The 26443-nt window shown below is 51.5% G+C and overlaps 1 protein-coding gene across 4 annotated transcripts; it reads left to right on the top strand.

Annotated features, from left to right (window-relative positions):
- Window positions 1-3592: 3592 nt before the first annotated feature.
- On the top strand, window positions 3593-25841 carry PRR35 (proline rich 35). Of its 4 annotated transcripts, none has more exons than XM_043975304.1 (3): window positions 3593-3975; window positions 19154-20750; window positions 22542-25841. In XM_043975304.1, the coding sequence occupies exons 2-3, from the start codon at window positions 19210-19212 to the stop codon at window positions 23305-23307; spliced, it is 2307 nt and encodes a 768-aa protein (XP_043831239.1). In that variant the 5' UTR covers window positions 3593-3975; window positions 19154-19209; the 3' UTR covers window positions 23308-25841. The 4 variants fall into 4 exon arrangements, with proteins under 4 accessions (XP_043831239.1, XP_043831247.1, XP_043831254.1 ...); XM_043975312.1 differs by lacking the exon at window positions 3593-3975 and adding an exon at window positions 4044-4388; XM_043975319.1 differs by lacking the exon at window positions 3593-3975 and adding an exon at window positions 4527-4740.
- The last annotated feature ends 602 nt before the right edge of the window (window positions 25842-26443 follow it).

Genomic DNA, 26443 nt, shown 5'->3' on the forward strand with positions numbered 1-26443 from the left:
TTCCTTTCCAGGCCTCAGCTTCTCCAGCTCCAGAAAGGACAAATCGAGAGCCCCGTTCCTCCTCTGCAGGACTGACTCGTGGGCAGAGGACAGGCTTTGGGGTGTGAGGGGAGACAAGCTGAGAGCATTCACTCCCCGAAAAGAACTTGCCTATTTTATATGCCTAAGAAGCTACAAACTGTCCTATGCTAAAGAATAGACAAAAGCAGGGGATGGAGACATTGGACAGGGAGACTGTGCTCAGCTAAGAGCAGGGAGTGTTCACTCTTTGTCTCCCCAGTGCCTAGCACAGTGCCTGGTACATAGTGAGAGCTTTATAAATGCATGTCGACTCATGGATTGACTGAAAATGCGACTATCTTGGGTTATCGAGGCAGAGGTCATTTGCGGAGTGGGCGGTGGTGCTGACCACTCAGTCTCTCCTAGAGGCTGAGCCACAGGGAGCACGTTTTAGAGGGAAACTCAGACAAGTGGGCACTTGTCCCAGTGAGGACAAGAAGAATGGAGAAGGGACTCCAAGCTGAGTCACAGAAAGATTGGTTTGAAGGAACTGGGCAGGGTGTTTAGAGTGGAGAAGAGAAGGCTAAAAAAACCATGAATTGTCTTTACAAATCAATTAAGGGGGGGGGCAGCTAGGTGGTGCAGTGGATAAAGCACTGGCCCTGGATTCAGGAGGACCTGAGTTCAAATCCAACCTCAGACACTTGACACTTACTAGCTGTGTGACCCTGGGCAAGTCACTTAACCTTCATTGCCCCACCCCACCCCCAATAAAAATAAAGGATGGTCACATGGGAAAGAGATTGGATTAATCCTGTGGCTCCAAATGACAAAATTAATACCCTTTGGGAAAAGTTACTAGGAGGCTGACTTGGGCCAAATATACAAAAAAGTTTCCTAAAAATTGGCTATATGGCAATGGAATGGGCTGCCTTTGACAATAGTGAGCTCCCCATCACTGAAGGTATTTAAGAAGAGGTTGGATCACCAGTTGTCAAAAATGGTATAGGGCTCAAGCAGGGATTGAACTTGAGGACGGTAAAGTTCTATAAACAAGAACCTAACAATCTCTATCATTCCTCCAAGTTCACAGAGAGAAAAAGGAGAAACCGGGGACCCTGCCCTATAGAACTCGAACACATGGAATCAAGACTAGAGGCAGTCTATGCTAAAGAATGATGGGGGGGGGGGTTGCATGTAATTGGAAAATATTTAATTAAATAAATAAAAAAATTTAAAGGATGAATGAAGGACATAGTCACTGCTATGGAAATTCAGAAAACTAAGATTCTTATATTATAGTAAGATAATGAGGCAAGAGCTGGAGATTGACAGATAGGAAGGATTTTGACAGATCAGGAAGAGCAATCCAGGCAGGAGAAAGAGTATTAGCAAAGGCTCAGAGGTAGTAATATGTAAGACATGGTTGGGGAAACCACAAAGAAACTATTCTAGCAAGAGAAGAATTTGTGTAGGGAAGCCGTATAAGATAAGGTTGAAAAGGACCAGGTTAAGGAAGGCCTTGAATGTCAGACTAAATTTAAATTTAATCTTGCAGGCAGTAGGGAGCCTTGAAAGGAGTCTAAGCAGCAAAGAAAAATCAATGTCTTAGATTCATAGTATGTCAGAGCTGGAAATGATCGTAAAGATCATCTAGTACAATCCCCTTTATCTTTTCTTTTTTTTTTTGGCGGGGCAATGCAGGGTCACCCAGCTAGTAAGTGTCAAGTGTCTGAGGCCGGATGTGAACTCACGTACTCCTGAATCCAGGGCCGGTGCTTCATCCACTGGGCGACCTAGCCGCCTCCAATCCCCTTTATCTTACAGGTTAGAAATTTCAGATGAGGGCATTAACACTCCCAAAAGGGGAAGTGACTTATCCAAGGTCACAACTGGTCAGTGATGAGCTATGACCAGGATTTCTCTCATAACCACAATACTGTAGTATCATGTTGCCTCCATCCTTCCTACTGTAACTGAATTCCTTGACTCTTTGACCCCGAAGTCAATTCATGTGTCAGTCACTGGGGAAGAGGTTTATTAAGTGCCTGGAAGGGGCAGAGGGAGCCGGACTGGAATTCAGTCCTAGTGCAGAACCAATAGGCTTCTAGACAGGTTATTTCATGGAGCTCTGTAAGGAGCTGACTTTCCATGGTTGTGGAGAACCAAGCAGCCCCAGGGTCAGGGAGAGGATGAAAGTACAGAGCTGGGGAAGGTGGGCTTAAACAACACCAGCAGGTGCTGATGTAAGAAACAGGAAAACTTCGGAGGTGGCTAAGGGATCCCTGGAGGTGGTGGAATGCCTCTGTGCAAAAGAAGAACCACAGTGTCTATTCTTGGTCCAGTTCAAGCAGAGGGTGGATCACCAGTTTTCCAAAATGTTAGGTTTGCACTTGAGGATTCTGAGCTCCCTACCAGCTCTGAGAACCTATAAACAATGGGAAGTGGGGGCAGCTAGGTGGTGTAGTGGATAAAGCACTGGCCCTGGATTCAGGAAGACCTGAGTTCAAATCCGGCCTCAGACACTTGACACGTACTAGCTGTGTGACCCTGGGCAAGTCACTTAACCCTCACTGCCCCCCCCCCAAAAAAAGGTTAAAAAAAACAAAACAAACAAACAAAAAAACCAATGGGAAGTGGCCTCTACTTGTACACAGGGAGAGGACTGAATTGAAAATCATATCATAGGGGCAGCTAGGTGGCGAAGTGGATAAAGCACTGGCCCTGGATTCAGGAGTACCTGAATTCAAATCCGGCCTCAGACACTTAACACTTACTAGCTGTGTGACCCTGGGCAAGTCACTTAACCCCCATTGCCCCGCAAAAAAGAAAGAGAGAGAGAGAGAGAGAGAGAGAGAGAGAGAGAGAGAGAGAGAGAGAGAGAGAGAGAGAAAGAGAGAAAGAAAGAAAGAAAGAAAGAAAGAAAGAAAGAAAGAAAGAAAGAAAGAAAGAAAGAAAGAAAGAAAGAAAGAAAGAAAGAAAGAAAGAAAGAAAGAAAGAAAGAAAGAAAATCGTATCATTAGTCAGCTATGCCAATGGCAGGGGAGTTGGGTTGAGGTTAGACAGATGGGACAGAATCCCAAAGGAGGGCTAAAAGGAACCCTCCCCTCTAAACCTGGGTGACTGACCAGTGTAGGGGCTAGAACAATTGTAGATTGGGAGCCTAGTTCAGAACTTCTCAAATGTCTCTTTCCTTCAGCAAAGTACAGATAGACATGGAAATCAGACTCAACTGTCTTGAGTCTCTCTCGCTGACAATGTGGGGCCTTGGGCAAGTCACGTGCTTTCTCTGAACCTCAGTTCCCTTATCTACGCAATGTAAGAGATGAACTAAATGATCTCTTCTAGTTCCGACATTCTCTGTGCTACGGTCCCTTCTACCTCCAGCATTCTGTTCTAAGATCTCCTTCGGCTCCAGCATCCTAGGGTCTACGTGCCTAGGTCCCTTCCAGCTCTAACGTTCTGTGTTCTAAGCTCCCCTCCCCTTCTGAGAAGTCCATTCTATGTTCTAAGGTCCTTTCAGCTCTGATCATTTATGACACTTATCTATTCTCCCTCCCCGCCCCCCATGCAAATGGACATACCTCCCGCCTGGGTTCAGTGCTTCGGTCCTGCTTTCCACGGGCCCTCGCCTAGGCCATAAGTTCCCGAGAGGTGGACACGAAGACTAGACGGGTCCCTGGGCACGATGCTGTGCCCACGTGCAGTGAGAGGCCCGAGCTGGAAACGAGGATGAGGGCGGGAAGGGGGGCCCGGGGGGCTCGGGAAGGTACTGACTTGGCCGCTCCGCGGCTCGCCAGGCTCTGCGTTAACCCTCCGCGCCCCGGTTCCACGGCTGCTGCAGTCTGGCGAAGAGGACGCATCAAGCGAATTTCTTGCTCCAGCACCACATGAAAGGGGCAGCCGGGAGCCAGAGACACACAAGGAGCAGGAGGAACTGTGGCGGGCGGGAGGAGAAGTTGGAGCGCGGGGCAGGTGCGAGTCCGGCGGGCTTGGGCGGGCGGGGGGCCGGCCAGGGTGGGCTTTCTCGCCGGGTTCTGAAGTTGATGCGCTGCCCTCCCCCCCGTGTTGCCACCCGGCCCCTGGCTGGGAGCGGAGAAGCATGTGATGGCGTCTTCCATATAGGGGCAGGCACGGCACCAGACCGCCCTGCAGAGGCCCTAAGGCCACACTCCCAGACAATATATACCTAGTGCTCAGCCCGAACTGCTCCTCACTAGCTCGCTGGCGAGAAGCACAGGAGACTGGCAGAGCGCACGCAGCCGGAGCCCGAGCCGAGCCCGAGCCGAACCCCAGCCGGCCGCCCGCCCAGACGAGCCACTGACGGACTGCCCCGGGGCAGGAGGGAGGGGCTCTGAGCCGGGAGGGCAGGCCCAGGGGGGACTCAGGTAAAGTAAGGCAAGGCAAGGCGGGCACGGGCGTGGGAGGGCCGGCCGACTGGCTGGCTGGGGGAAGAGGGTGGGAGGAGTGGGGCTTGGGAGCCGGAGGCTGGCATGGGATCGTGCGTGCATGAAAGTGCCCGAAGTGAGGGCAGCCCCATTCGGAGCTCCTCGACACCATAGCTCAACGTCCGAGGCGGGGAGAGGCAGGGGCTGAAGGTCTCTTGCCAAGCTTTCTTACCGTAAGAGCTGGGCACCCGACGGGCAGGTGCAGGGAACAGCACCAGTAGGAGTACCAGGCAGCCCATCCTCTGGGGCAGGACCAGGGACTAAGGAAGTTTGGAAGTCCTTCAGGCTCTGGGTGAGAAGCAGAGGAATGTGGCCGAGCCGGGGAAAGGGAGGGTGTGCGTTTGTGTCCGTGTCTCTGTATGTGGATGCACGGTTGTGTGTACGGGTTTGTGTGTGTGTGCGCGCGAGTAGTTTATATTGAAGGGTCTCTGTTAATTGTCCTCATTGAATATTGGGCAGAGGGGAGGGGAACGGAAATAAGCAGTCATTACTGGGAATGGCAGTGATATGTCACTACAAGCCTGACCTCTGTTCCTGGAAAGTGACTTGGCTTCCCCAAGCGTGGGAACCCCCATCCCCACCCAGCTTTGGAAAAGTTAGCTTAATTACTCCCTGCCTCTCCGGATCTAGAAAGCTGTGCGGACTTTCAGGGGTCAGATTGACCTCTGGTTCTACCTCCCTAGAGGACTAAAGGGTAGAGAGGACAGAGACGGCTAAAAGCTCATGCTTCAGTCCATGGCCAGGGGTTCTTGGCCTGCTGTTCCGCAGGGGCAGTGACTTCTGTCAAGTCTTCCTAGGCTGTACACTTGGAGATCCTCATCAAAGTAGGGCTAGAATGAGTCAGTCCCCAGATTTGCTCCTTAATTGAAGGCTTAAAAAAAACCTTTAAGCTCTCAATTAGGAACACTTGCAGCCCCCAAAACTGAAAATTTGGTATAGCAATAGAAATGAAGGTCCAAGAGCTGTCTGTCCACCTTTCTGCCTGCCTGCCTTCCTGTCTTTTCAGTCCTGAGTCATCCGAACAAAGGCATTATGGTTACGCTGGGTATTGGCAGCATGCTGTAGTGAACTAATGCTACTGATACTAATTCTAATAAACATTTATATAGATTTTCTCATTTGAAAGAGTCCTAGATTAGGATCCAGGAGACCTAACTCCTAGGTCCAGCTCTGCCTCTAATTCACTCGGGTGATCCCAAGCAGGTTATCTTTTTGGACCTCAGTTTTTGCCCCTGTAAAATGGGGGTGGGGAAGGTAAGAGCAATGTCCTCTGGGGGATCTCTAAGGTTCCTTCTAGCTCTGTCATTCAATGTTGTCAGGGGTGACAGGTGGGGGAAGGGAGACTCTCTCAGCCAGCACAGGGCTTGGTCGAGTCTACGACACTGACAAATGCAGTGGCAGAGGAGTGTCAGGATTGGTGGGGACAGAGGTGATCTCTCCTAGTGTAAATAAGCAATTGGGGTTTTCCTTATGTGGGGACTGAGTGCTAGTCCTGTTGGCATTAAGTTGTTTGGCGTTAGGCTGTCCCGGGGCTATTCTTCCCCTGACATCCCAACTCTCCCCACTCTATGTAGGGTGTCACCACCACTCCATCAAGATGGAGTCCTTGCCTGCAGAGTCAGCTCTCTCTGGGGGGGTTGTCTTTTCTCTCTACTATTCTTGGGAACAACTAGGCTATCCTAAGGCCTGACTCAGAATTTCCTGGATTTACATGCCATTTACATGAAGGAAGGCTCCTTCCCTTGGCATGAACTCCTGAATCTCCCCCTGAGCCCAGCTACCTCCTGCCCAGCTAAACCCTCCTTCATGTCCTCTCCTCCACTCCCTGCCAAGAGAGGGGCTCCTGAGAGATTTTTCCATTAATATTAATTGGATAGAATCGCCCTAGCCTGGGAATCGGGAGCTCTGGGTACTAGACCTCAGCTTTGCTCCTAACTTGCTTCATTTTAGGGAGGATGTCCTTCTTTGGGACTCACTTTCCTTCCCTTTATAAAATGAAGGAGTTGAACTAAGGGATCTCAAAGTCCATTGAAGCTCTAATTGTGTCTGTGGCTCCCTTCAGATCTTTCTCCACCTTCAGTTTGGGGCACAAAAAGCCAAAGACAGTTGAGGAGGATGGAGGATGTTGGTGGAATGACTTCCCAAGTATAATAAGACTATTCATCCGTTTAGATTTTCCTAGTTCATACCTGCAAGCTCCAAACACCTAAAAGGCAGAATGGTATAAAGCACTGAACTTAGAATCACAAAGAAAGAGAAAAAAAGAATCACAGAGAGCTGGATTCAAATCCTGCCTCAGATGGTTACTAATTATATGACCCTGGGAAAGTCACTTAATCTCTCTGTGCCTCGTTTCCCTTACCTTCAAAACAAGGGGGATGGATTTAGCCTCGATGTCCCTATAACCACATCCCAGAAATTGTCAGTCTTGGGGGAAATCAGCTGGGCCACAGCAGCCCAGAAAAAGGTCTCTTCTCTTTGGTCCCATCTCCCAGGCTCTCTATTTTAGCTCCCCCTCCCCCAGTTAGCATGTGAAGGGCTTGAAGCATTTGCTTCCCAATCTAGTTCTCACCCAAATATTCCTCTCTTCCCCCTACTCTCCCAGCCTCCTGAACCTAAGTCCCACCCTGCTGGGAAAAAAAAAAAACAAAACAGCTTCCAGTCACTGAGGCAGCATCATCCCACCCCTGGGAACCCTTTACTGTGAATCTGCATCCTTGAGTGTGTGGAAGAGGGGAGAGAAGAACAGACTGGGGAGAACAGGAGAAGGTGGGGAGGGAGAAATACCGGGTGTCAGTGTCAAGGCTCCCTTCAGAACCACTGTTCAGGCCCCTCAGCCCCTCACATTCTTCCCCTTTCCTCTTCCCAAACTTACCCTGAAACTCAGCAACATTTATGGGGTTTATTATGAAATTCTCAGTTTCCCCTCCTTCAGAGTTCTTTATCTCTTCCCCCTACCCTTCCCCTCCCAAAGCAACATGTGCAGAAAGGGTCTGTGTCTGTGCATCTATGAGGCCAAAAGGGGGTCCTAGAAAGCATCTGGTCCAACCGCTTCATTTTACAACAGAGATAAGTAGGCCCAGAGAGGGGAATGAACCTGCCAGAAGTCACACAGCAAGTACAATTCAATTCAACACACATTTTACTAAAGCACTTTCTATGTTCGAGGCACTGGAGTTACTGACAACACCAGGCCCCTGGGAGTGTCTTGACTCCCAGCCCAGGGTTTTGTTCTGTGACACCACATCCAGTGGGTGGCAGGTAACATGTGAGGGCTTCTCCATGAAGTATGTCAGGGTGGCAGCAGGCATGTGTTTTGATCTCTGTGTACATCTGTCTTAAAGTGGACACACGAATATCTCTTTAACCTACCGTGGAGACGTGTGCTCCTGAATACCTATTTTCTTGAGTACATGTATGTCTACATGTGAGTGTGCTGTCGGTGGTGGATGCCAGGCTAGCAATCAGAGTGCCAAACAGGCTGCTCTGCAGCTGACCTGAACTCTGTCCTGAGGGCCCCCACGGAGAAGGGGGCCCAAAGAGAGCCCCCACCCCCGCCCCCACCCTGCTCAAGCAAAGATATGAGCCATTGATAGAGGTAGAGGAGCCAATAGGTTCCTTCATACAGATCCCACTGGCCCTGGGCACCATCACCAAATTCCTGCCACCTCTCTCCCCCATTTCACTATGCCGCCCACCTCAGATACCTCTTCTGTGCTCCGGGGCAACTAAAGAAGCATGGCATACTGACTCAGAAGCCCCGCTCTGTTCTATGTGGGGAGTGAGCCTCCCTCCCTCTTGGGTAGCTCTCTGCTCAGATCTCCATCCCTTGCTCTCCTTCAGACAGACCACAGCCCCCTCTGTCCCAGGCTAGAGGCCAGGATCCTCCCCCAAGGTAGGTTCCCTGTCTTTCTTCCCTCCCCTATTTAAGCCTGGGGAGATTCTAGATGGGGAGGGAGAGCAGGCTGAGGGGGCAGGAGGCATCAGGGCGGGCACAGCTGTGCCGCTGTGAGTTCCGCTTGATAGATGGTCTCTGTGCAGCCGCCGCCATCGCCCCGACCCACATGAACATTTTTCATCCTCATCCCTCCTCGGGGGAGCCTGTCTGTTCAGAGAGAAGCTCGCAGAACCCAAACACAGGCTCCCAGGACAAGCTTAGAATTGCAGGCTCGGGCCCCGATTTGTCCAGGGAGTGGCCGAATGCCTGAACATCAGTAAGATCACAGACCCCATCCCCTCTCATTGAGCCCCTCTGGCCTTCGTTCAGCCCCCATCTTCTCTCTGAGGCCTCACTCATCTTGCCCTGAGCCCCTGAGCCCTTGGGCCCCTCAGGGAAATTCCATCTCCTTCACTGTCCTTTTGCCAAATCCCAGTCTCTTAAGAAGCTTTGCTAAATCTCCAACCCGTCTCTGATACCTACATCTTCTCACCAAGTCCCTAGTCTTTTCCTCAGTCCCCAGATCTCTTTCTTAAAACCCTATTTCTTTCTCCGAGCCCCCATTGCCTTCTCAGAGCCCTCATACCCTTATTGAACTTCCATTCCCTTCAATGATCTCATCCCCTTATTGATTGTTCATCTCTCTGATCTGCCACCACCACCGTCCCAGTCCCCTTCCCTGAGTTCCCATTCCTTTACTGATCCTGACTCTCTCTCAGAGTTCTACATCCTTGGAGTTCCTATCTGAGGCTCCATCCCCTTACTGACACATCCCCCCATCTCCGTCACTGGACCTACCTCCCTTTGATTAGGACATTTTTGATTAAGTGGATGCAATCCTTCGGATAATTGGGATCCAGCATATCATTACCACTCAGCCCTCCAGTGACCACACTAGACTGGGGAATGTCTACCTCAGACAGACCCAGAGTCCTCTGGGGCCAAGAAGGTACACAGGCAGAGCTCCTCAGAGAGAAACTTTCCCAGTTCCTGCAGCCTCTGTCCCACTTGGCTATCCCTTTAACGAGCACCCAATCAGTCTGAAGGATCTAAATGAGAGCAGAGGTAATTGTCCTGGGTAGCTCCTGGTGGCTGCGGGTTTGAAGTGTCCAGGGACCGGCTGGGGACTGACAGGGCCGCCCAGGTCTCGCTGGCTCCTTGGGCTGGAGCTCTGCCCTTGGTTCCCCCTTTCCCCCAAAAGACCTTCCCACAGGGCTTCAAGCTGGGGAAAGGACCCCTGCCTTCCCTTCTTCCAGTTTTCCAATTGGGGTGGGGGTCTAAGAGTGTCACCTACTAACCCCCCCTCCACACACAAACACACACAGAGGAGCAGGATAAGGTCTGGGGAGAAAAGTGAAATGAGTGTCTGTGTATGTGACTTTGCATGTGTAGAGCGATTCATCCATGCCCCAGTAAGAGTTGTCTTGCATCATCCATTGTTTTGGATTATTTGGGTCTCTGTTTTGTTGGGGGATGAGGATCTATTGTGCTTGGGATTGTTATGTAACATTAAGACCCTACATTGTATGAGGTTGTGTGTGATGCCAATCTGAGAGGAATCCACCAGCACATAACCCACAACACACAGTCACACATGCACACATAGCTATCCATATACAACAGACACCCTCAACTTCATGCCTTCATACAGGCAGAAACACTCAGAGCAACTCTCACACAGCCTGGGCTGAGGTGGGGGCAGTAGGAAACAGAGGACAGAGCCAAGATCTCAACACTTGGTAGACAAAGCGGCTCAGATTCCTAGACTCTTCCTTCTCCTCCCCCCCCCCATCATGTCAGCTTCCCCTAGCTCTGGGCTGACCCTACTCAGGGACACAGGAGCCCCGCCCCCCCATCCCTGATCCCAGATGGAGCCCTGCTGCACAGGTGGCTGCTCCCACGGTGGCAGATTGGGGGCGAGGCCAGCCGCAGGGAGGCTAGGGGAGGAGAAGGGAGGAGTAGGGACCTTGGACTCAACCCTGGGCTCAAGATTCTATGCCCCATCCCCAACCAGCACCCAGCTGGACCACCCACACTGACCTGGACGGCATTATCCCCAGAACTGGACTAGGCGATAGGGCATGGGGACCCACTCCGCAGGCATCTCTCTCAAACTGCAGCCCCTCCACCATTTCCCCCTTCTTTTTTTTTCTCCTCAACCCCTTCTCCCATTCCCAGATCTTCTCCTCCACAATTACACTCTCTCCCACCTCCTTCTTCCTCTTTTCTCAGACCCTAACTGCCTTTTCCTATTTCCTGAGCCCCCTCTCCCATCCCTAACGTATTTTCCCATTCTCTGACTCTCTTTTCCTCTTTGACCTCCCCCCCCTCCTATTCTCAGATCTCTCCCATTCCTGATGCCCTCTTGTTCCTCAGCCATGTCTGATTCCTTGTCTTATTCCCAATCCCCCTCTTCTATTCCTCATTCCCCCTCCCATTCTTTGACCTACTGTCCCTCCTGCTCTATTCCCTAACGCTATCTCCCAGGATCCTCTCCCAATCTTCAGCACCTCTTCTATTCCCTTCTCCTCCACCCCTCCTCTCGCCTCCTGCCTCAGCCTCCTTTGCTCCCCCTCTCTGCTGCTCCTGAGCATCTCTGCTTCCTCCACCTCTCCTCAGCTCCACTGAAAGTCATCTGGCACCTGAGGACTGAAGGGCAAGAAAACTACATGGAAAAGATACCCATATCCACACAGGAATAGGCGCATATAGAGACATGAACTAAAGCAACACACATGCAGGGCACTGAGATACAGCCTACATAGCAAGAACATTAGAGCTGGAAAGATGTCAGGGACTTTGGATCCCAACCCCCTGATCCGAAGAGATTTAAAACCGAAAGAAAAAGCAGACGGGGACCTTCCCAACTCTAGAAGGAAGCAGAGGGGTGGAGGTGAAAACTAGCAGGAGTCTAATTCTCCTCCCAGGCCACAAGGTACTGCCTCTATCTGGTGTTTCCAGCTCCCCAATGGAGGCCAATAATTAATTTTTTGTACAAAAGAGTCTGTTCTCCATGGTCTAGAGTTGGGAATGGGGTGGCTGGGGTTCATCTGCTCCCAAAAGGGCAAGATGTCTTGTTCACACCCCTTTCCTTCTCTGGGCCTCTGGCCTGTGCCCTAAGGCTAAGCCAGGGACACTGAGAGGGACCAGAGTCTCAAGCGATCACCTACTGCCTCCTTCTGGGAAGGATCCCACAGATGAGAAACTGATGGCTTTCTTCTTAAGAATGCAAAGCACTTTCACAGTTTAGTCTCCTAGGTGTTTTTATCTGTATTTTACAAACAGGAAAACTGAGATGCAGAATAGGGATTGTAACCTGGCTCTCCCAACCCTTAGACCCAGGCTCTTTCTCCCAAATCTAGAAGCCACCCTAGCCCTGGTCCATACCCACAAGATCCTTGAGTCTCTCTGCTCAAAGAGTCTCAGGAGGAAAATGGCTATACTTGCTCTGGAATACTGCAGAGGCAAGAGAGGAGGGGTTTCCGGGTCCAAACAAGAGCAGTTTCTTCTACCAGGGACAGATGTTTACTCCAGTGCAGGCCAGTCTTTCTAGCTGGAAGGCCCAGTTTGGGGTGGTAGAGGCAGGTAAGGACATTTTCCTGTTGAGGCCCAATTCCTCCCCCAGAGGCTACAGGCTCAGTGGGAAGAGTTTTAAGGTGGAGAGGGAGCAGCTCTACTCTTAGGGAAATGAGTCAAGTCAGGAAGGGTTGCAGTATTGCAGAAGACCAATTTCCACACTGCTCCAGCCTCCAACAACATCCCTTTGGACACAGACCCCCTAGCAAGAGAGGTAGGAATTAAAGACCCCATAAGGCCATCCCCCACCCCACCTCAGCTCCCACAGGCACACAGAGGCACCTGCACATACCTGCATGCACAGGCTTCATGCCCCAGCCCCCTTCCTAAGGAGAGCAACAAGGAAAGATGGCAGGTGTCTGAAGGCTGCCCTCCTCCACACTTATACAAGTGAACACACTTATGCGGTGCACACACTTGTGTGTCCCCACTTGTGCACAAGCACAAACCCCACCCCCTCCATCATCCCCCTTCCCAGGAGAGCCACAGGGGAAGATGACAGGTGTAGGAGGCCGCCGTCCACCATGTGTACAGGCATGGGTACACATATATGCAGAGTGTGCACATGTCTCTCTCTCTCTCTCTCTCTCTCTCTCTCTCTCACACACACACACACACACATCCGAACCAGCCTCTCACGTATAGGCATGGGTACACAAGTATGCAGAGCGTGCACATGTATCTCTCTCACACACACACACACACACACACACACACACACACACACACACACACACACACCCATCCAAACCAGCCTCTCGCTAAGCACATTCTGCTCCGCCCCAGCTGGTTTTGCTCGGAGCCTGCTCCGTCTGTGCCCGTTCTGGGACTGAACCGCTTTTGGCAAGCGGAGCTTCTGTCTCCCTGGTCTCACCCCCCCCCCCTCCAAACTCAGCCCTTCGAGGGACGCTGCAAATCAGAAAGCCGCCCCCGGGCCAAATCGGTACAAATGAGAGCGCCAGCCAGCCAGCGAGCCAGCGAGAGAGCGAGCGAGCCAAGAGGGGAGCGGGCGGCCGGGCGGCCGGGCGGGCGCGGGGAAGGGGGGCGCGGGGCCGCAGCTCCAGCCTCTGTTCTCGAGTTTGATGTGGCCCCGCTCAGCGGCCGGCCGGCTCGCCAGGCGGGGGCCGCGGGGGTTGGGGGGGTAGTGCCGCGGGGGGCTGCCCCTGGGCACCGGGAGGGCGCTGAGGTCAGGAGGGGCCCCCACCGCTCCCCCTCCCCGCCCCCCCATCTCCAGGGTCCCCGCACAGGAGGTGGGCTGGAGCAGGCGGTTCCGGGGAACGTGAGTCCTGAAATTTTTATTGTTTCTAGAGGCGCGAAGTTAAAAGGAGCCGGGCGAGAGGAGGAAGCTTTGATTTTTCTCTCTCTGGGTCCTAGCCCAGGTGGACTAAAGAACTGGGGGAAAGCTAGGAGGAGGAGGAAACCGCTCCGCTCGCTGGCTGTCCGGGGTCGGGAGGCGCAGTGGAGAGTGCCCCACCCCCCCGCCCCAGCTCGGCCCACCTCAGTCTTTCTTAGATGCCCTCTTCCCCTCGGGAGAAAAGCAGCCCTAGGGAGGGATGGGGCACAAGGGACCGGGGACTAGGGGGGAGGGGCCGGACCAGGGGCTCTCCCTTACCTTCTCCCATTCCACCACTTGGCAAATGAAGCCCCGGGACTAGCGTGAGCCTGGCACATGCTCCGGGCAGTGGGAGCTCCGTGGGAGGCCCCCTGAGTACCCCGCGGACTTGGGCATTGCTTCCGTTGCCCCAGTCCGCGGTGCACCCCAGGCGGCAGCTTTCTGCGGGGAGCCTGTGGCAAGCATGGCAACACTGGGAGATGGGAGGGGCTTAGATGGGGTCTTTCTGCTCGGTTTTATGCCCTGGCATTGTGTCCAATTGTTTTAGTTGGCTATTTGCTCATTCAGTTCTGTATCTCTGGAGAAAGAGAAAGAGACAGAGAGACAGAAGTGGAGGGGGAGGGGATGAGGAGGGTGCCTTGCTGAGTGAGTTGGCTTGATCTGATGATAAACGGGCACATCGCCCTGTCGGATGACAGGTTTCCCCCAACCACCAATCTTGAGGTCTATGGTGGGAGGCTGTATGGGAAAAGAGCAGCTCTTGGACTTGGGTAGCTGGGAGTAAAACCTAGTTAGCAGGAGTGCCTCTCCTTTTCCTCACTAAAGAGACTTGGTGGGAGCAATACCAAGTTGAGAATTTTTTTCCTCTGCCCACTTCTTTCTAGTGTCTAGCACACCTTTAAACAAAAAAATCTAGATTCATGATGGTGTAGGGAACTCTCTGGGGAACTTTTCTCTACCAAAGCTCTATTACAGATTCTATAGTCTTAGAGTTACCTATAGTCAAGTGACTTGCCCAAAGTCATATAGCATGTTTCAAAGATAAGATTTGAACCCACATCTTCTTGACTCCCAGCTTACTATCCACTATGCCATGCTGACTTTAGTGTTTAATACATATTTATTGAACTGGGAAGGCAGTGGAAGGAACACTTGGAGAGGGGAACTTGGAGTCACTGAAGATAAGGACAGGGGCTATAGTGGGTCTCTCCAAAACCTAGACCATGTTCTTTCCATGATTCTAGAAGCTGCCAGAATGGTGGTACTCCACATTCAAGTAACCCTTGAGCTCCTCTGCTCAATCAGTCCCTATCTTGTCCTAAAGTTTGGATCCTCCCTCTTCCACTTACCTCTTTGACCTTTGAGGAGTCATTTAACCTCTCTTGCTTGCCCTTAAGTCCCTCAGGTAAAATGAAAGGGCAGGACTAAGTGACCTATAAGGTCCCTCTAAGGTTCTGTGACTTGCTACCAGACAAGGACTAGGGTCTGTTCTGGGGAGGAGAGGGAGCAAGAGTAAAGAGGTAACTCAAAAGCTCCCTCCCTCCAGGCCTGCAACAGATCAGGCTCCCCCCTTCCCAAAAGCAAGGGCTGATCAAGATGATTGCCAGACCTCAGAGGAGTTAGAAAGAGGACAAGTTCAGGCATCTGAAGACCTAGGCTGGAATGTCAGCTCTTATATTCATATTCCCCTTGTGAGACTAGGAAATTACTTCTCTCTGGGCTTCAGTTTCTTAATCTGTTCCATGAGGGAACTAGATGGTTGCTAAAGTCTTTTGTGGCTCTGTGTCTATTGGTTATGATCTTCCTTCCAGTTTGCCCCACCGCAACTCCTTGAGGCCTAGAGGCAGTAAATGTTTAACAAGCGGCTTTCTAGGGAGGGAAATGCATAAACAACACACTTTCAAGTTTAAACTGCAACATTACCATTTCCTCCATCCCTTTCTTAAGTTCAGACAATCAACAAAACAATAAATCAAGACCTTATTTGTAGCATTTGCAGAAGATTTATTAACAGGCACCAGAGGCGGAAGGAGCTGGATGCAACTCGCCCCTGAAAGTTTCTCCAAAGACTACAGGGTAGACCTGATTCCTAGTCAGTCTCTCTGCATGCCAGGGTTCCTGACAGAATAATAAAGGTTAAGGGTCCAACCCTGTCCCATTATCTCCTCTATTTTATTGTCTTTGCCACAGTCCAAGTACTCAGCATTATTTAGATTTTAGTTTTCCCTGAGGTGGCTTTCACAAGTAGCCCCAGTAGTTAGTTACATAGAAGTCCTAGAAGGATGGACCTCTCCACTGTCCCCTCATATTGAAGAGACTCAGTTTTCCCAACTGGATAATGGGAAGGTTACAGTGGCACATGTTCTTTCTCCTTCTCCTGCCAACTACTGTAGAACAGAATCAGAGTTGTGACCCAGGGTGCCCTGTCCCTGGGGCAGGAGACCCCAACCAAGAAACACACACACACACACACACACACACACACACACACACACACACACACGGACGTATGGACATAAAGTATATACTTTATTTTGTATATACATATATACACATACACACGTTTGTAAGTGTGTGTACATAATATATGAACATAAAGTATATTTATATATTATTTTGTATATGTATATATGTGTCTGTATACAGAGAGAGAGAGAGAGAGAGAGAGAGAGAGAGAGAGAGAGAGAGAAGAGCTTCCTCTCTACCTGCCCTGGGCCAAAACTTTGATTCTGTTCTATCCTATAGTCTTCTGGGTTATAGGGGAATAAAGTATAGTTGGCAGGAGAGGGAGAAATAGTGTGTGCCACCATAACCCTCCCATTATCCAGCTGGAAAAACTAAGGTTCCATCCAAGTCATCCAGGCTTCCCATAATCTTCCCAAATACCCAGGCTGCTCAACAACTCAAGAGTCCTTCCCCTAAACTGGTGGGACTGAACGCGAGCCACAGCCCATGGGAATAAATTTAAACTCTCAGATGTGGGGACAAGGTTAGCCAAGGTTAGCCAAGGTCCCAAGGGGCTGAGACAAACCTAGGCCTGAAGCTAGACTGGGTTTTCCCTCTCCAGAGGCACAAGTGCCCCTGAGGAGAAACAACTGTAACAACCTCAGGGGAGGACACTAGGGATAGGAGAGGTGAGTACAGGAACCTAAGGCAGCCTGGGTTGGGAGCAGGGAGAAATGAGGGAAGGAACATCATTCACTCAGCAGATTTGACTTGGAGATATCATATATGATTTTAAATCTGTCCACAGCTTTCTATGTGAGATGTATCTCTGTTAATTCAATCAATGGGTGCCTGTATGTGTGCACAAGTGCGTGTGTGTGTGTGTACATGACTGTGTGCATGACTGCATTGTGTACATGTGTGCACGACTTCGTGTGTACACATGTGTGTGTCTATGAGTTTCTCTGCCTCTCTGTATATTTTTAAGTGTCTCCATGAGGATGCTTATGTGTGTATGTATATATGTCTCTGGGAGCATGTAGTGGACTTACTCGAGTCTGTTATGCCTGTGTGTGTTCCTTTCAGCCTGCCAGTCCTCACTGTCTCTGCCCTGAGCATGGCCCACCACACTCCCTCTCGGTACCCACTCCGTCTCTGTCTCTGACTCTTGTATGCTCTCCCTCAGCCCAGTCCCTCTTGCCCAGTGTCTGTCTCTTTCCTCCTCCCCTCCCTTCCCTGCCTCTGTCTCTGTCTGTCTCTCTATTCCATTCTTCAGCTCAACTCCCCTCTGTTCCCCGTGGGATAGGGGATAGAGGATAGGAGGACACTGTGGGGCAAGCCAGTGGAGAAGGGGAGGAAGTTGCTTGTGTCTGGCCACCCTCGCTGTCAGGATCCCTCCAAGGAGATGGAGATATGTAGCCTGGAGAAGGGAAGACTTAGCAGGGACATGAGAGCTGTCTTCAAGTATTTGAAGAGCTGTCACCGAAGGTGGGAATAAGGCTTGTGCCGCTTGGCCCCGGGGGGCAGAACTAGAAGCTACGGGTGGAAGATTCACGGAGGCAGATTTCAGCTCACTGTAATGATGAATCCTCTAAGCTGTCTGATAATAGGATAAGCTGTTTCATTAGGGAGTGAGCTCCCTGCCACTGGAGGTGTTCAGTCAGAAAGGTCAAGACCCTCATTCAGGGGTGTTATAGAGGGGACTTCTACACAGAGTGGGAAGGTGGACAAAATCCTCCCAAAGATCCTTTTTTTTTTTTTTTTAGTGAGGCAATTGGGGTTAAGTGACTTGCCTAGGGTCACACAGCTAGTAAGCGTTAAGTGTCTGAGGCCGGATTTGAACTCAGGTCCTCCTGACTCCAGGGCCGGTGCTCTATTCACTGCGCCACCTAGCTGCCCCACAAAGATCCTTCCCAAGCCTCTATGGTTCCATGATTCCTAGGGCCTGTATCACCCAGTCTCATCGCCAGGCCCAGTACAGTCCTCCTTTCCATTGTACAGATGGAGAAGCTGAAGTCCTGGCGGGTGGGGAATTCCTGGGGTGAAAGGGGGGGAATCAAAGAAAGGATTGGCACCTAGAGCAAAAAGGACTAGATATCAAATACACCAGGACAGAGAACAGGAGGCAAATGAAGATTCTCTGGTGCATATGCCTTGGGAGTGCAGTATGGGTAGGCTGAGGACAGGGTACCTTCTGAGGCAGAAACAAGGGAAAAAGAGGAGACACAGATAGAGGGGAGGAGAGAGAGAGAGAGAGAGAGAGAGAGAGAGAGAGAGAGAGAGAGAGAGAGAGAGAGAGAGAGAGAGAGGAAGAGAGAGAAGAAGGGAGGAGAGAGAGGGAGAGACAGACAGGGAGAGGAGGGGGGAGGGAGAGAGAAAGAAAGAGAAAGAGAGAGAAAAAGGAAGGGGGAGAGAGAAAGAGAGTGAGAGGGAGAGAGGGAGAGACAGAGACAGGGAGAGGGAGAGAGAGGGGGATAGAGAAAGACAGAGAGGGGGCAGCTAGGTGGCGCATTGGATAGAGCACTGACCCTGGAGTCAGGAGGACCTGAGTTCAAATCTGGCCTCAGACAATTAATATTTACTAGCTGTGTGACTCTGGGCAAGTCACTTAACCCCAATTGCCTCACCAAAAAAACAAACAAACAAAACAACTTTCAGGGGGCAGCTAGGTGGCACAGTAGATAAAGCACTGGTCCTGGATTCAGGAGGACCTGAGTTCAAATCCGAACACAGACATTTGATACTTACTAGCTGTGTGACCCTGGGCAAGTCACTTAATCCTCATTGCCCTGACCCCCCCCCAAAAAAAAAGACAGAGGGAGAGAGAGGGGAGGAGAGAGAGAGAGAAGAAGGAGGAGGAGGAGGAGGAGGAGGGAGAAAAAGAGGGAGAGCCAGAAACAAGAGAAAAGAGGAGAGACACAGATAGAGAGAGAGACAGAGACAGATATGCGGGGGGAGGGGGGAAAAGAAGGGAGAGAGAGATTAAATGCAACAGAAACACAATCAGGAAGCTAGAAATATGAAGAGAAATATTAGCCGAAACAGAACAACAAAGACAGAAACACGGGGGGGGGGGGCAAAGGCAGTAGCAGAGACACAGAAAAAGCAAAATAGAAAGAGAGAATGGTAACAACAGAGAAACACACACAAAAAGATGGAAACTAACAGTCATAGAGAGAGACAAAAATGGACTGAGGCTAAGACATTAAACGGAAAGACTGAGCCACAAAGACAGAGACATGGAATGGGGGAAAGGTAGAGACCCTATAGTTCCTTTCCTCGGGAAGATATGGGAAAGGAAAGCGCCTGCCCATGGGGTTGGAGTTCCCAGACGCTGCCCTTCTCTGGGCTGGGTGGTGGTGAGGAGGGTGCTGAGTGGCCAGCAGGGCTTAACCCTGAACTTTTCTGTGGCAGGTTGGCCCATGATCTCCAAGGAGGCCTCTTAGCGGAGAGTCGTGCTGCCTGCCGCCATGTCCAAGGAGGTCGGGAGCTGCCGCCTGGGCGCCACCTACAAGCCCAAGGAGCGGAAGCCCAAGAAGCCACACTACATCCCAAGGCCCTGGGGCAAGCCGTACAACTACAAGTGTTTCCAGTGCCCCTTCACTTGCATGGAGAAGTCCCACCTGTACAACCACATGAAGTACAGCCTCTGTAAGAACTCCCTGTCCCTGCTCATTGACTCCTCGGACTGGGCCTATAAGAAGGGTCACCTCCTCCAGCCTGAGCTGCGGCTCTTCCCAACTGCTGAGGGGCCGAGGGGCCTGCCCAAGGGTGACCCTTCTGACCCAGCCCCACCTAAGCGGCCAAAGCCAGGACCCAGGCCGGGGGACGGCTCCCCAGCGGAGCCGGGGCCACCAAGTGAGGATGGGGGGGCTTTCCCTGAGGAGGAGGAAGAGGAGGAAGTGGCAGGTGGGCTATTAAGGGCCATGGACCCCAGTGACATTAGGAAGGCTGGGGCCCCAGGTGAAGCTGATGTGGGAGCCCTCCTCTTTGGTTTCAAAGACAAGAACAGGGAGCCAGAGCCTGACTTTATCATCACTGATGTCTTCTCCCTCCGGAATGCTGGGAGCAGAGGTCGGGAGCCCCCCTCACCAGAGGCTGATCCCAAGCCAAAGGCAGGAAGGGCGCCTAAGAAATCCCTGAGCACTGGTGGGCTCCTTATGGAGCAGTGGAGGCTGGTGGCCGGAGGCCAGAAGAGCAGAGCCAGTGTAGATCTGGCCCCAGTGGGCACCGAGGGCAGTGGTATCATCCCTTGCTATCCCCCTCCAGCTTATAGTGATTATCAGGAGACTCAGGGCCTCAACCTGTCCCTTTTGGGCATAAATTACCCCCTGAGCCCTGGGCTCTTCTCCTACCTTGGGCCCACACTCACCACTGGTGCTGCCACCACCCATACCCCCCTAACCCAGATGCCTTTTTTGGCATCAGCTGCTCAACTCTTGCCCCCACCAGCTGCCACAACCGCTTCACCCTTCCAGACTCTCCAAGCCCCGGAACGTTCGGCCTTCCTCCCACGATTCTACTACCCCCTGCTGTTTGAGCATGCCCTAGGAACCCCCAGTGGGAAAGCTGCGGATGCCCAACCTGCCCCCGCAAACCTTGCCCTCCCAGCTAAGACACCAGGGGAGATGCCCACTGCTCTAGGGCTCCTCAAGGTGCCTATGTCCAAGGCAGTTGCATCCTGGCCCCGTAGCTCTCGGAGAGACCCAGTCCAGGAGGTGGAGCTCAAAGCAGGGCCTCCGGGAGCCAAGGAGGAAGAAGAAGAAGAGGAAGAGGAAGGCAGGTGTCGGGGGCCCCAGAAGGAAGCGACTGGGCCAAGCAGAATGCCATCAGAGATCTACCGGGGCTTGCTTGGGACTAGCTCCAGGAAGGCCCAGGGAAGCTTGGCTGGCCCCTCAGCGGCAGTGAGCACTCTGAAGAGAAAGTCCTTTTTGGGGAATGGACTTGACTTCCTGAAGGATCCCTCCGGTGTGGACAGCCTGCCATTGGGGAAGTTTGACTACCAGAGGAGGTGAGGGGGTAGAGGTTCTACAAGTCACTGAATCACAACTGCTTCTGGGAGATGGCTGGGATGGCAGCTGCATGAAGAGGTCCCACTACTCGATATGACCCCAGCCCTGGCCCCCCTCCATAGAGTGGGCTCTTCTCTGTCAAGGAGAGTGTGGATATGCTATAAGGGTCTCTAGGCTCCCCAGAGGAGGGGAGGTAGATGGTTTGACAGTGGAACAAGTACTGGACTTGAGAGTTCAAAGACCCGGGTTCAAATTTCAGCTCTGTTACTAGTTGCAGACTTGGCTAAATCACTTTCTCTGGGTCTTATCTGTAAAATGAGAGAGTTCAGTTAGATGTTTCTCCATCATCCTTTTCCCCACTCATCACACTCTCCAAACCCTGGGGAGGAGAATGTGGGCAGCTAGGTGACACAGTGGATAGAGTACCAGGCCTGGAGGAAGGAAAACTCATCTTCCTGAGTTCAGATTTGGACTCTGATACTTACTAGCTGTGTTGTCCTGAGCAAGTCACTTCACCCTGTTTGCCTCAGTTTCCTCATCTGTAAAATGAGCTGGAGAAGGGGCAGCTAGGTGGCGCAGTGAATAAAGCACCAGCCCTGGAGTCAGGAGGACCTGAGTTCTAATCCAGCCTCAGACACTTGACACTTACTAGCTGTGTGACCCTGGGCAAGTCACTTAACCTCCATTGTCCTGTAAAAAAATTTTTTTAATTTAAAATGAGCTGGAGAAGAAAATGGCAAACTACTCCAGTAGCTCCAAATGGAGTCACAAAGAGTCAGATAGGACTGAAAAACAACAGAGAATGGTTTCCAGGGGTTTCTCTGCCCAAAATATTCTTTGTATTTCTCAAAGGTAAAAACTGAGGCCAGGAGAGCAGAAGGGATTTAGTCAATCTTTCTTAGCAAGGAATCAGCACAACCCAAGTTTCAGTGCTGCCAGTCCCCATCCCATACCACGCTCAGCCTTGTTTTTCCCATCTGCACTAGTCACCCAGGGCAGGAAAGCCTCAAAGGCCCCATCAGCAGGACACGACTCTGGGCTTCGGTCTGAATCTCTCTGCTCATATCCCGCACCCACCTTCCTCCAGGGGCAGGAGCCTGACTCCTCTTCCTAGATGCAAGGGCCCTAAGAAATCAGGGGTGAGAAGAGGTTTGGGCTGGCATAGATTCAGGAGCTAAAAATGATCAGGAAAGGCCACTAAAGGTGTTTAGGAGACTAGAGGGGTTACCAAATAACAGGGGCCTGGACCAGGTGACCCCCAAAGGAGCCAGGTTGCAAAGGTTTCTCTCAGAGAAGAAAGATTTGGGGGCCCTATGAACCGGACTACTAGAAGGGAGTGTGAGCCCCACTGGCTGCAGATGGTGTCCAAATTCACATTCGTCCTCATTAATGGCCTCTTCCCTCTCAGCAAGAAGGAGGAGAAAGGGGGCAGCTAGGTGGCACAGTGGATAAAGCACCGGCCCTGGATTCAGGAGGACCTGAGTTCAAATCCGGCCTCAGACACTTGACACTTACTAGCTGTGTGACCCTGGACAAGTCACTTAATCCCGATTGCCCTGCCCCCCCCCCCCAAAAAAAAAGAAGGAGGAGAAAGATTATTGCTCTCAGAACCAGGAGACCCGACCTCTATTCCCAGGCCTTCCACTTACCCGTTGTGTAAACTTAAGCAAATCATTTCTGCCTCTCTGGGTTTTAGTTTCCTCATCTGTGCAATGGGAGGGTGGTGGTGGATGAATTAGCATTCTAAACTGTCTCCCAACATTCTTTGTTCATGATTTTTCCCTCTGCAGTGTGCCAGCTGCCACACCCCTGCTCCCTTGGCCCAAGGACTCTGATACAGTTGGTTCGGAGGCTACTTCCCCCAGGCTCCCAGCCCTGGATGGAACCCCTGGCAAACAAATGCAGGGATACAGGCCGGCAAGCCCGGGGCCCATCGGAGAGGATCTGTCCAAAGCCCTGGGAGACTATGAGAAAGTGGAGAGACGGCTGGGTCAGCTGGCTACCGCGGGTGGCCCCACTCAGGGGCCACTTCGGGAACAGCTGGGAAAGATACGTCGGGAGCTTTACCACATTCACCAGGCCCTGGAGAAGGCAACCAGGCCTCCCGAGGGGCCCCTTGACCTGTCTGTGAAGAGAGTGCCCGACAAAGGGCCATCCCCTACTGGGTTGGAGCTGGAGGAGGGTGGCTGGGAGGAAAGTGGGTTGGAGACCACCAAGACACCCTTGGATCTGCTGCTACTGCAGCTGGGCCAGCCAGAGGGGAGACAAGGATCCTCAGAATCCCCTGGGGTGCCCATTACAGTTCTACCCCCAACATTGGCAACAGAGCCTTTCTATGGCCATACCACTAAGTGTGAGGCAGACTCCAGTGTCTTACTGGGTGCTGATGGGAGAGCTCCTGGGGGGTCTGGGTCTACCCCAGGGGGCCCCCAGCTCCTGGCTCCTGAGGAAGGGCCTCTAGGTGGTTGGGGCGGGGGACCTCGAAGTGGCATGGGGGTCCTTCCTGGGGACCCAGAAGCCACATGTCTTCATAGTCCTGAGAACACTGAAGTCTGACCTAGTCTCCCCGCTCCCTCATCCTCCAAACACCCTGGACTTATGTATCCTGCCCAATTCCCCTGTCTCAGTCCTGGAAAATGGGCCATCTCAGATCAGGGAGATTTCCCAGGTGGGTACCAAAGCCCTCCCCTGATCTTTCTCTCCTGGGGCTATGAGTCAGGGAGGGGATGAAAACAAACCCTGGGGAGGACGAAACAACTGTGTCCCTCAGGAACCAAAGACTCAGTGTTTATCTGGACTGGATTGTGTCTCCTCTCTCCACCATCTGAGTCCCCAGGAGAAAGGGCTCTGGCAGAAGCCACTTCCTCCTTCCAGGAGGGCAGAGATCCCCTTGGGCATTGCCCCCTGGAGAATCTTATTCTCAGTGTACCGCCCCAGCTCTAACCACTTCATTTCTCCCTCTAGTTCTCAGCCCAGTAGCTCTTTCTGGAATCCCCAAAACCAAATGATGAGGGCCCTGGACACCACCCAAACCACAGCCCTGCCCCCAAACTGCCAAACCATCCAAAGTGGGTCTTCCTTCTCTCTGTTGGTTCCCAATTTCAGCTTTCTTAGCATCACTGATGTGATGTCATCTATCATCACTAGGTTTCTTCACCTCGCCCACTTTACCCTTGTCTCTCTGTTTAGGAACCTCCTCTCTTTCCCCACTCTCTTACAATTTCTCCTGGCCTGCTTCCCCCAACCCTTCTCCATTCCCTCTTTCCACTTGCCCTCATCTACCCCACCCCCAGGCTGAGTGGAGGCAAAGCATCCTCTCTCCAGACACTGACCCTGCTACCTCCTCCCTGCCCAGGGCTCTGGAGAAGTAAATGCCCCCCTTCCCTTAAGACTGGTGTGAGGGCCTCACTGTATGGAAAATCTGGTGCTATTGTAGATTTAGGTTAAGTTTGGCAAACAGCTCTCCATATAAGGCACCCCGGGGCGGAAGAGGGGAACCTACTAGATCCAATCTCAGCTGAATGAAGTTTGTCTTCCACTTTCTTTTCTCCCGTTCTCTGCCTTATTCCAGCTCTCTACCCTGCTCCAAAGTCGCTCCATAGTCTAATCTCTTTCTGGACCAGTCCTGGCCAAGCCTGTAATCCACCCTTAGGATCAGAGAATCATAGGTTGTGGACCTGGAAAGGACCTTCTGTCCACTGGGTGCACCCAAGAAACAAAGATGGGCTTCTTTCCAAGGGGCTGGCTGGAAAGTAGATAGAGACCTGGCCTTGGATCCAGCATGGCTGGAGTTCAAGTCTTGCCTGACACATAATGGTTTGTGTGACCTTGACAAGTCATTAAACATCTCAGTGCATCGGGCAAGCTCTCTAAACCTAGACATTGCAGAGAACGAGGGAGCCCAGATCTCGAGAGGAAATTGCCTTTACCTGGGAGTTCCCTGAACCCAGGAGATCACAGGTCCCGTCCCTTTCCTTATCTTTTATTAGGGTTCGACTTTAAGGAAAAGAAGAAATTTACAGAGAATATGGGGTTACGAAGTTACAGAGTCCATTGATCTTCTGAGAGGCTTGCAAATTTAACCCTAGAGGCAGGAGTTTGTTGTGATTATTTTTTCCTAGTCCCCTCCCAACTGGTCTAGCCCCATTGCCCAAGGACAAAGACTGAACATTCTCTCCTTGGTGACTACACCAACTTTTGCTAACCTTGTGACCCGGGAACAAGTCAATTAATTTGGCCGACACTATCCTCATCTGAAAAAGGAGGAGACTGGATTAGATGATCATTAAGGTCCCTTCCGGTTCTAAATCCTGTAATCTTTTCTTGTGGTGCCCCCCCACCCCATCTTCTGGAGCCTCACTTCGAGTCTCTATTAGTCTACCTTCCAGAGGCACTATCCAGAACCTTCCTAACTCACCAGCCCTACTAGGGAAATGTTCACTGCGTTCTTCATGAAGGAACTACATACAGCACTACAGTTCTATATAATCAGATCTGCACATAAGCCACACCAAATGTAGTATAAGAGAAGTTCTCCCCCTCCTCACCCCCATCTGGATGAGGGAAGACGACATCCCAATTCCAAGGCCAGACTGAAGGGCCCCTTGAGAAAGGAAGGCGGGGATCTGGTAGGAACTCTTCCCAAATCTTGCCTCCAGCAGGCTCTGCCTGGGATTGCCTGAGAAAGTTCATGAAGCCCACCCTCACCCCAATGAAGCCTGAGCTCAGGTCACACCTTCCCCTCTAGATGTCAGTTCCTACCCCTGGCGGACTCCCCCTCCATGGGCAAGTAACCTAGGTGGTCATTGACACTGGTACAAAGGGAGAGGATATTTGCCCTGAGTAACCCCATCCTGACCCTAGGACCTTTCATCGTATATCAGGACTCCAAGATGGGGCTTTTATCTCCCTTCGCCCTTCCCCAACTGGTGTGATGTCTCCCCTCCATCTGTCCCCCTCAGAAAGAGGACAGCTTCTTGGATACCCTATACTGTGCATGGATGGAAGGACAATCACTTCCTGGGTTCTTAGTGATTATTCATTTCTGGGGAATTGGGAAGAGGGCAGAGGAGTAATGGGGGTGGCAGGGGTTGTGGGGCTTCACAGTCACCTTTATTTATTGTTCACAGTTTTGCGAATGTAAAAATATAAACCACCTTCCTGCCCAAGTGGCCTCTGAGGGCTCTTTATTATTCAGAAAGCTTCTCTTTCTCTAGAATATTCCCCAAAACAGGCAATATCAAAAGATAATCTAAAAGCACAAATGATCCAAAAACAGGTCGCCCCCCCCCAAAAAAAAAAAAACCTCAGCAGATAATATAAAAAAGGATCCCCAGACCAGAAGCAAACCAGGGATAATCTCCAAATAGCAGGTAATGGCAGAAAAAGATAATAAAAGTACATGTGAAGGAGGCAGCTAGGTGGCGCAGTGGATAAAGCCAGGGTCCTGGATTCAGGAGGATGAGTAAAAATCCAGCCTCAGACACTTGACACTTACTAGTTGTGTGACCCTGGGCAAGTCACTTAACCCTCATTGCCCAAGAAAAAGAAAAGAAAAAAAAAGAATTTGCTCAAGATATGATATAATAGTGTGTGTTTATGGAAGACCTGCTTCCAAGGTCAAAATATTTCTTGGGCATTAGTGTTCATATCAGTCTTCTGGGTGAGGCAGATAAAGGATGACTAGAGTGAG

The sequence above is a fragment of the Dromiciops gliroides genome, chromosome 1 (assembly GCF_019393635.1).
Source record: "Dromiciops gliroides isolate mDroGli1 chromosome 1, mDroGli1.pri, whole genome shotgun sequence".
NCBI lineage: Eukaryota > Metazoa > Chordata > Mammalia > Microbiotheria > Microbiotheriidae > Dromiciops > Dromiciops gliroides.